The 10,167-nt window shown below is 41.8% G+C and overlaps 1 protein-coding gene across 1 annotated transcript; it reads left to right on the top strand.

Moving 5' to 3' along the window:
- The first annotated feature begins 341 nt into the window (after positions 1-341).
- RSPH3 (radial spoke head 3) lies at positions 342-9,476 on the top strand. The gene is made up of 9 exons (XM_054393804.1): positions 342-466; positions 731-815; positions 1,132-1,148; positions 1,969-2,108; positions 3,561-3,706; positions 4,275-4,478; positions 5,730-5,892; positions 6,949-7,035; positions 9,217-9,476. Exons 1-9 carry the CDS (start codon positions 342-344, stop codon positions 9,474-9,476), a joined length of 1,227 nt encoding a protein of 408 aa, XP_054249779.1.
- The last annotated feature ends 691 nt before the right edge of the window (positions 9,477-10,167 follow it).

Here is a 10,167-nt window from a genome sequence, read left to right as displayed (position 1 = left end):
CCGCTCAGCAGCTTGTCCAGCGGCGGAAGGAAGCCGGTGGCACCCTGCGGTTAACCGCCCTCACTGGCAGCAGCGCTACCGTACGCGAACCCGTTAGCGGTTAAAGTGACGCTTTCGAGCCCCGATGGCTGGAGCTTTGTCACTGCTGCCTGCAATCCTCACATCCTCCAGCTCTCCCCGTCAGGAGTAATGACCGCCCCGCGCATGCGCGGCGCATCCTCCCGCCCCACTCGCGTTGCCCCGGAGACGGATGCCGCGGGGCGGCTGCGGTTCCAGCTCCTCACCGAGCCGCCGCCCGGCTGCTGAGGGCCAGACCCGCTGAGCCCCGGCCGGACCCCGCCATGCTGTCCGCCCGAGAGCCCGAGATGGCGGCGGAGGCTCCTGCCGCCCTCTACACCTACTGCAGTCCGCCCCGCGTCCTGCCCGCCCGCCCGAAGTACCGACCGCCGCCGGACTCCGACGAGCCGTGAGTGCCGGTGTCCGGCGGGCCGCGCCCCCCAGCCCCGCCGCCTGTTCTCCCCGAACGGGCACCACAACTCCCCTCCTCCCCTCCGCACCTTCCCCCTCATCCCGATTCCCGTCCCGGGGGAAGGGGAGTCCCTGGTTCTTCCAGTAACCTGGGGGAACCCATTGGACGCTCTGGCCTTTCAGAGCACTTCTGGCTTTGTTTGAGGTGTTGGCGTACGGGTTGCAGCGCTGTGTCCGCGACTGCCTGTGCTTGACCTTGCAGAGAAAAGGAACTTGTTCGTTATGCCAACCTCATGTATGACAGGAGAGTGGTGCGCGGCAACACTTACGCCCTTCGAGTCATACCTGTGGTATGTCTTTTATGTGGAGCATGCTACAGCCTTGTTGAAAAGTAATTGGTAGGGCAGGAAAGCTGTTCCTCATTAATAATTTTAACTACAGAAGTTTTAATGTTTCTTAAAATACTTCACACAGCCACAGATTTTCCCTGTTAAATTAGCATGTGACTGTTTTGAGCTTTTCTTTAAATCACCTAGTTTCACATGAATTTCTGTAGGTTTGGGTTTGGTTTTGGTTTTTTGTTTGTTTTGTTTTTTTTTTTTTCCAATTAAGTACTTAATTATTTTCCCCCCATTTATTTGGTGTAATGATCTTGAGCACAAGTCATCACTGCATCATCTGTTATATGAAAGGTGTCATCTGTGTGGGTAGCAGCTCTTGAGAAATTAAATCTTTGGTTTATCCTGTATAGAATCAGAGATAAATGGTCCAGCTGTATGCAAAAATATTTTATTTATCTTGATGTAGTAGTAAATGTTTTAGTGGTACTTGATTTTCAGATATTCCTACATAGAAAATATGTTCATATAAAAATTTAAAGCAGTCTGTATTTTAAAAAGCTACTTCATGGAAATAATTTTGTGTTCTTCAGTAGCCCTTTGTTAGAGTGAATTTCACATATGTTCTGTTTAAGAAGATGGAAACTGATGTTCATTTCAATCCACAAATAATACCGAATTTAAAAGTTAGGGTGGGTTTCCTTGGTTTCAATAGCAATAAAGAACCTGTAATTTTTATCTAGCAAACAATTCTGTGGATAAAATAATGACTGGATTTATGTCCACTGGACCTTCTTAAAGCTTGACCTATAAACTCTCATTTGTCAGCAAGCACATGCCATTTTAATATACTTTGTCTCACAAAGCCATGTTCTGTATACCATATCCACTTGCAGATAACAACTAATTGCTCTTAGTATGAAATGCCATTAGTACGTGCCTGTAAGGGAGCTAGCATACCTTGTTAGTTTCATGCCCTAGAGTCTTTAAGGTAACTGAAAATTTAGTGTCAGGACCCAGAAAAGTAAATCCTAAGTGCTAGATTTGTAGGATTAAAATCAACTACGTTGAATTTCCTGTAGAGGAAATAGGTATATTTTTCAAGTACATAGTGTATTCTCTTTTGTGTTTTTTTTCTTCTTTTCTTCACCCCTGCTCAGAGTCCCCAACCCAGTTCCCTTGAGATTCAAAGGCAAAGGGAAGCACGGAAAAGAGCACTGGCAAGAAAGTGTGCAAAAGAGCAAATGCAACTAAGAACACCTGAGCCTGTGGAAGGCAGAGAGCATGTTCACGTGCAGACAGGTAAAAGGCTGGTTTAAAAAAAATCATCTGGTTAAAAAAAATTCTTCTGAAAGCAAAATCTTGATGATCTGTATTCACTTTTTCAACTGATGATGCAGTTGATAGAATCACCTAGGGTTAATGTTAGAATCATAGAATTCTAGAATCAGAGGTTCTCTAATCTTTTCCATTAGAACCCCTTATTTTAGTTACATTTAATAAACTTAGCTAATTAGTGACATTTTTCCCAGAGGCTCTGGTTTTTTTCAGTTTTCAGTGTACATTCTTGAACACTAGTAAAAGTTTCTTCATTTATTCACTCCTTTTCCAGTATTGTCAGTAGAGTTTGGTATATGCTTAAAATCGAGGGGTTTTAAAAATTTTGCTTAAGAGTGCAGTCACATTTACGAATAAGACTACTATTAAAAACAGGAGAATACATACCAATTTAGAATAGGAAACTGTCCTATCCATGGGAAAACAACTTTATTTATAGGAAACCCAGGATTTGACAGTGGAGTAATCACAAGATTAGTATAGTGCGTAATCACAAAATTAGTAATTTGTGATTGGACCAACCTACAAAGTGGGAAAGCAGCTGTGTTATACACTACTCAGATGTGGTCCTTGGTTTCTGAGCATTCCCACTGCCCCAGTCCTACTGACCCTCCTACACCACCTCCAATGCACACAGTGACTTTTTATCTCAGAATGCTATTGGATGCAGAAGGATGCTATCTAGTGTGGAGGTCTTTGTCTCATATCCTTCCCACTGATTATTGCAGATAATTTTAAGTACTCTACAGACCCTATTTCTGAGCCAGGCTAGGCTATTCATCTTTTCAGTAGGAGACACACAGTTATAATTGAGAGTGGGCTAGGGGTCTTCAGGATGAAGCTGTGCTCTCCCTAAGCAGGCAGAGCATTGACACCATTCTCTTTCCTTCAGTGGTGCTGTTTGCAGTTGTATTGTCCACATAGTGTGCCGTCACTGTTTGTGATGCTCTTCTGTGTATGCTTCCCTAGAACAGGTAGAGCAGGATTAGGCTTTTCAAGCTTCTTTGAGGTCAGGAAACAGCATCTTTTGGGATTGGTCAGCCTGGAGAAGAGGAGGCTCCAGTGGTCTTCCAGTGCCTAAAGGGGGCCTGCAAGAAAGATGGGGAGGGACTTCTTACAAGGGCATGGCACAATAGGATGATGAGTAATAATTTCAAATTGAAAAATGGAAGATGTAGATTAGATGTAAGGAAGTTCTTCGCTGTGAGGATGATGAGGCACTGGAACAGGTTGCTCGAAGAAGCTGTGGATGTCCCATCTCTGGATGTGTTCAAGGCCAGTTTGGATGAGGCTCTGAGCAACCTAGTCCCTCCCCATGGCCAGGGGTTTGAAACTAGGTGATTTTTTTAAGTCCCTTCTAATCCAAACCATTACACGACTCTATGAATTTAAAGAGAATTGTGCTTTTGTTTCTAGAACTGTATTTGGAGGAGATTAGTGACCGCATAGCAGAGGTTGATACAGAGTGTCAAACAGATGCATTTTTGGACAGACCACCCACTCCATTCTTCATACCAGCCAAAACGGGAAAAGATGTGGCCACACAAATAGAAGAAGGAGAGGTATGAAATGAAGTCCGGTTCATGAGTGTTATTAAAACATATCTCCTGTAAAAAACATTTTCCTGATGCAATAATGAGGTGGAAACAGCAAAAAAATTATCCTCTCAGAACATTAGAATTTTTTTTTTTTAAAAAAAAGAAAAGTCTCCAGTGTCAGCTTTGAGATTATGGAAGCAAAATTATGGAAGGTTCTTCTCCATGTGCACTGGCCCTGCTGCTGTCAGCTGAGAAATACAGTGTTGAGAAATGCTCTCCCCTGTAGAAATACTGTCCAGTCTGAGAAGGGGTTTGGAACACAGAAATAGGGTTCAAGTGAGTGCTCTGCTTGTCCCTGGCAGCCCCCAGAGTGGCCGTGGTAGACTCTGTGGTGTCTCACTCCAGCCCACTCATTGCTAAGTCTTCAGCTGCATTCATGATTATGCCTTAGTTGACACTGGCCCCCTACCTGCACTTCTCAGGCTTGTCTTCAGCACAAGGGCTTTGTTCTTCCTCCTTTTCTCCTTGCTAAAATGCTAAGTGTTTGTGATCAAGGGTAATTTATATCTATTTCCTTAACTCCCATCTGCAGTTGTTTGACTTTGACATTGAAGTCAAGCCAATCCTGGAAGTGTTGGTTGGGAAAACAGTTGAGCAAGCTTTGCTGGAAGTCATGGAGGAAGAAGAGCTGGCCCAGTTGTTGGCACGTCAGCGTGCCTATGCAGAGCTGCGTGACGCAGAGCTTGCTGAAGTACACCGTCTGGAAGAGCAGGACAGGCGATACAGAGAGGAGAAGGTAGGACTTCCTAAGAGCAAAACAGGCCTGTCTGAATGCTCATGAGAAGAGAGAAAACTATTTTTGGGAAAGTATTTTCAGTACCAAAAGACAAGCTGTGAAATAATAATATCTTGAAATAATTTCTTTACTTTGAGGGTGACAAAGCACTGAAACAGGCTGCCCTGAGAAGTTGTGGTCTTCTTCTCTGGAAATTTTCAAAACCAGCCTGCACATGTTCCTGGGCAACCTGATCTAGGCAAACCTGCTTTAGCAGGGCAGGTGGACTAAATGATCTCCAGAGGTGGGGACCTCTGGAGGTCTGTGAAATAAGCTGTATGTTCCCAAAAGGTTCTGCATGTCAAGTTTGACATTCCTTAAAGCATTTTGGTGCCATACAGCTGCACTCTGCTGTTTGCTCTGATGCACCAGCACCATGCTGTTGTTTTTGTTTAGAGTAGTCATGCTTCAGTAATCTGGTGTATTTGGATATCTGATCAAGGGAACAAACCAATCAGCATGTTCCTCTGTACCTGGTCCAGCTGTTACTCAAGCTTTCTCAGGGTGCATGAAAGTAAGAGATACCACCAAGTCTCTCACACCCAAGTCTCCCACGCCCATGCACTAATGTATGTGTACAGTGTAACCCTCTCAAGATCTCCAGATATTAAGCTGTTGTATTATTATTATCTAGTAAACAGGAATAAACAGAAAAAGCAACTTTTAATTACTGAGCATTCATCAGCCTTGTATAATTGTGGGGGGCAGGGTCTTATGTTTTCCGGGGCCACTTTGGGTTTTAATCTTTTCTTACATCAAATAGGATATGATGTTGAAAAGATAAAAAGTTCACGAAACCCTGACCCAACTTCATCTCATTCCAAGGCCAACAAGCAGCTTCATCTGCAATAATAAAGGAAATAGTCATAAGATCGGTGCATACTAAGGTATCAGAGAAGGGTTTCATTTGGCCAGCTGCAAGGGCCTTATTTTACACACTTGCCAAAATAAGGAAAGCTGTACCAAAGGAACACATTTCACTCTAGTCCTTGTGGATTTTACTAGTCCACAGATGGAGAACAAGCTTGCTTTCAAGAACTTTGAGATGAGGAGGGTTTTGAGAAAGTTAGAGCCTGTGAATATCAGATAGAGAGTGTGAACATTTGCACTTCTGATTGTCTTTGTTGTTCATGATTCTCACGCTGGGAAGCACAGATCAAAAGAGTAACAGCTAAAGGTGTGGAAGTTTTAAATGCAATATTGCCTTGACAGGAACGTCGCAGACTTCAACACATGCAAATGCTGCAGAAACAGAAAGAAACCACAGAGAAAATTGCAGCTCGTGCGTTTGCTCAGCATTACTTGGCTGATCTCATTCCCTCAGTCTTCAACAACCTTCGTGAGAGTGGATTTTTTTATGACCCTATAGAAAGAGGTTTGTATTTTTTTATTACTATTTTAAAGTAGGTGAGTAATGTAAAGGTCAAAATAACCACAAAACACAGCTTATTGTCCTATTATTTAGAATAATGTCATGAAACTTTATTCATTTGCATTTATGGGTGAACAGGTATTTTCCAACCTTGTGCTTACAAGAAAACATTATTGCTCATCTGTACAAGCAGTCAAGAGCTGACAATGTGACAACAAAAAGAGCTGCTTTTGAATTGGAGATAAATAAATGGATGGTTAGGATTGGTAGAGCAGAGAGAAATACCAAATTGAAATAAACGTATTTTGATAGGACAAAGAAATCTGTATAGGATACTGAATATTTTTAAATTATTATCAAAGCAAAGAAGACATTAGTCAATTACAATTGGGCCATAGTTGCGCATCGATGATTTCCAAGCTTTTGGAATCAGTGACATTTCTTATGGGCTACATCACTGTACCCCACTTCCCCAGGCCCTGCACAGGTTCACACACCACAGATTGGGAAGGGTTATATTCTTTCCAGAATGAGTCATGGGGCAAAAAATGAGTGTGTTTTGCAAACAGGACAGGCTTTGGGACCACTGTGTACAAAGAGCACAACTTGAGAAATACATGAGTAAGCAAGAGCTCTTTAGTCAGAGGGAAGAAAATGCTTTCAGCAGATCAGAAGTCACATGCCTTTGGAAAGCAAGGCAGGCATGAAATATTATTCTCCTGACTTGTTCAGGATAGTTATTTTCATCTCACTAGAACGTTACTGTGTATTGCATCTGTGCTAGTGCTTTAAGGGTGCCAGACTTTTGAAATCACTGCAGTTCAGAGGGCTGTGGTCTGGGTCCATAATGGTGAGGAACCTCAATAAGAGAGGCAAGAGATAAGAAATCCAATAACATCCGAGAGATTTCATCTGGCTTTTGCAGAGCAAGTGTATTTATTTTGTCAAGAATGTTCACCTCTTAATGGTGAACATGGTAAATGAAAGCAAGCTCCAAGATCTTGTCACTCATCCTAAATAAAAAGACATTTTTTCTTTCTTCCTGCCAAACTCTTACAGATATTGAGACAGAATTCCTTCCATGGTTGATGACAGAAGTGGAAGAAACACTGGAGAGGAAGGTTCTGGGGAGAACAGTACTTGACTGTAAGTTACCAAATCCAGGAATGTAATCTGGGCTGTTGGATATTCCTCATAGTTTTTCCCCTAGTCAGAACAAATATGATATTTACAGGGTCACTGGGGATTAAGGTAGAATATGTCATTTTAGGGAGAACTACCAAGTACTCATGTTTTTTTGTAAGGTTTTGTTGGCTTTTTCTTCCTGTATTAAAACATTGCTAATGTTGTGTGGCATATTAAGGAAAACTACTCAGTACACCTCAGTAATGGATTATCATCTAAAATAATAGAAGAGTAAGTTGTACTGCACTACCCTCTCTCTGCTGGCTTTATATTGTTTGAGTTACATTGGTGCTGGGAGTTAAAATACATTTGGCAGGATCAGAATGGTTAAAGGTCTCCAATTCTTTTCTCCCCTATCTGAGGGGTGGGTGTCAAGTGGAGGGGGCCAATCTCTTTTCGGTGGTGCACAATAATAAGACAAGGAACAACGGGTACAAACTAGAACATAGAAGATTTCACCTCAACATGAGGAGAAACTTCTTTACAGTGAGGGTGATGGAGCACTGGAACAGGCTGCCCAGTGAGGTTGTGGAATTTCCTTTTCTGGACACATTCAAAACCCATCTGGATGCATTCCTGTGCAGACTACCCTAGGTGATCCTGCTTTGGCAGGGGGGTTGGACCCAATGATCTCTGCAGGTCCCTTCCAACCTCTAAGGTACTGTGATACACTTTTTTAGCACAGTATTTCCCGTGTGTTACACAGCCACCATTGCTGTGCTGTTCTCTGTAGTGTCATTATGTCTGATTATGCCAGTGAAGACAGAAATGCCCACCCTGTCTACAGCCACGTGCGTACTATGAAAGTCTGTTACCTCGTTTGTGTAAGCTCCCTGAGCTATGGAGTAGTATGTTCATCCTACATGAAAGCAGAAGAGAAGGCTAACTGTAGACCATGGCTTACTGAAATGTCAAGTGACCAAGACCTTTCGTCAAAACAAGGGCTTACCTCTGCAGCAGTCAAGAACCATGTCCTTGCTTTGGAAACAGATTGAAAAACCAGTCTTCTTTCAGCACAGTTCAAGCTAACCATCCAGGAATTTTTTATTAGTCAGTCTTCAGATGCTGCAATTGAAACACTTGAACAAACTAAACTCTGTCTTGATTAGAAACACAAAATTATGATGAATGTGTGTCCACCATGGGGTCCTAGATCACTTTTTTATACTTGTGTTACATCTTTCATTCCTATGTTTTTCCTCCTGCAGTGAATCTGGGTTTGAATTACAGTTGTGTTTGTTTCCTTTGGGTTTATTTTCAGCTTAACATTTTATTTGTTAAGGTGTAATTTGGATAATTTGGTTTATTAGGTCTTTTATCCTATAATATATGTGCCAGTATCTACACTTCAGGATCACTTCTTCATATAGCTCTTTGAGGGGGAGGGAATTTTCTCCCCTTTTACCTAAGAAGTGTTATATGCGACTACTGAATGAACATCCCAAGGAGAATGTTGCTGCAGGATACAGTATTGATGAGAAGATCATATTCCTGTTAAATTTTTGTTTAATTTTTTAAACAGATATCATTGCCTTGCACCAGTTGTAAGATACACAGAGCACCTGGAGGAGGCCAATAAGTAATATTATCAATGCCTGTTTTTCTATTTATTGTCTGTATTTCCTGGGTTATACCAAATCACCCACTGTTGAATGAACATTTTCTATGCAAAAGGAACTACAAATTGTATTCTCTAATTTTTGTAGAAGCAGACACAGCCCCAGCTGTGATAGCTTGTGGCTTCTTTTCCCTCTTATGTAGAAGGGTAGGAAAAGTCTCTAAGGATCCATTTTTAAAACTATTGGAATGAAGATGCTACTTAAAGGATTTTTTTTGTCACTGCCCAATAAAAGAGCTGTGAACTACATAGGAAGCAGCCTCAGTATAAGGCAGTTACATTTGTCCTTTGAGATGACTATTCCTTCTTGTAGTTAGGACTGTTCCTTCTTTTACTTTCTATGTTCCACACAGGAATTAACAATTAAGCTTTTTAGTACATGTATATTGTCCTATTTTCAGTGTTAAACTTCTCTTGTTTCATTGTTGGCCACTATTTTTCATATTAATATGCAAAATGATCTCAAAAGATAGAGGTTTTTCCCCCTATCCCAAGTTTGTTAATAGTGGCTTTCTCTGTTTCAGCCTTGATTCGTACAGTGGTTGAAAAACGCTCAGAGGCATTTAGCCATAAACCTCAGGCTGATCAGACAGTGGCACCTGCTGAAGAACCCAGACCAGCTAATGCCCTGCAGGAAGCTAGTGAGATAGACACTGCTGACCAACCAGTTACAGAGAAAGAAGAGACTGACCAAACTGTTGCTGAAGAACAGTCTTCAAATCTCATTCCTTTACAGACAGAAGAATCATATCAAGCAGAAATAGAGGATTTGGAAACTGAGTAACAAGCAGGCAAGTCATCAAGTGGAGATAAGTAGCTAAGAAAGAAGAAATTAATTCCTGTGTTAGACAAATATTGTGCCCTATCCCTGCTGAAGGATGAACCTAAGCAACAGCAGAGCATTAAATGGTGTTTCCATTGCTGAATTCTGGCTGTAAGAATCAAGAGATTTCTAGTGCAATGAATAGCAGTTAAATTCTATCCCTTTCTGCACATTCCAATCCATAAAAATAAATGGGAGGTTTACAGTTGAAAAGTAATGTCCTGTACACTGTGATAGAAGGACATTGAAAGCATCCTAATAGCCTTTGTGATTTGATAATCTTCATGGAACAGAATTTCCTTACTTTCCCCATTTTAAAAGGTAGCTGTTATAGCACTTAAATAAATTTCTTGCCACTCATGTTAATTTCTCCTTTCATGACAAACTTGGATGAACAGCTCAGCAGGTAATAGAGCGAAGGCTGTTGTTCCTGAAGCTCTTCAGGTCCAAAGAGTTATCTACCACTGAGAGTTTCTGACAGTGCAAAGCATTCCTCAGCTTCCTGACGCTCAGAGAACTGGTGAAGAGCTGGAGCCACACACTAAGTCCAGCCTCAGTTTGCTCTGTAAATTGTCCATTCCTGTTGGTTCACTGAAAATGGTACCAGACATGACTGACAGAACATGCCTGCACTTCCATGTGTATCTGTCTG

The sequence above is a fragment of the Indicator indicator genome, chromosome 2, assembly GCF_027791375.1.
Source record: "Indicator indicator isolate 239-I01 chromosome 2, UM_Iind_1.1, whole genome shotgun sequence".
NCBI lineage: Eukaryota > Metazoa > Chordata > Aves > Piciformes > Indicatoridae > Indicator > Indicator indicator.
Note: the sequence above shows the minus strand (reverse complement) of the source record. Positions and strands in the feature narration are given on the sequence as shown.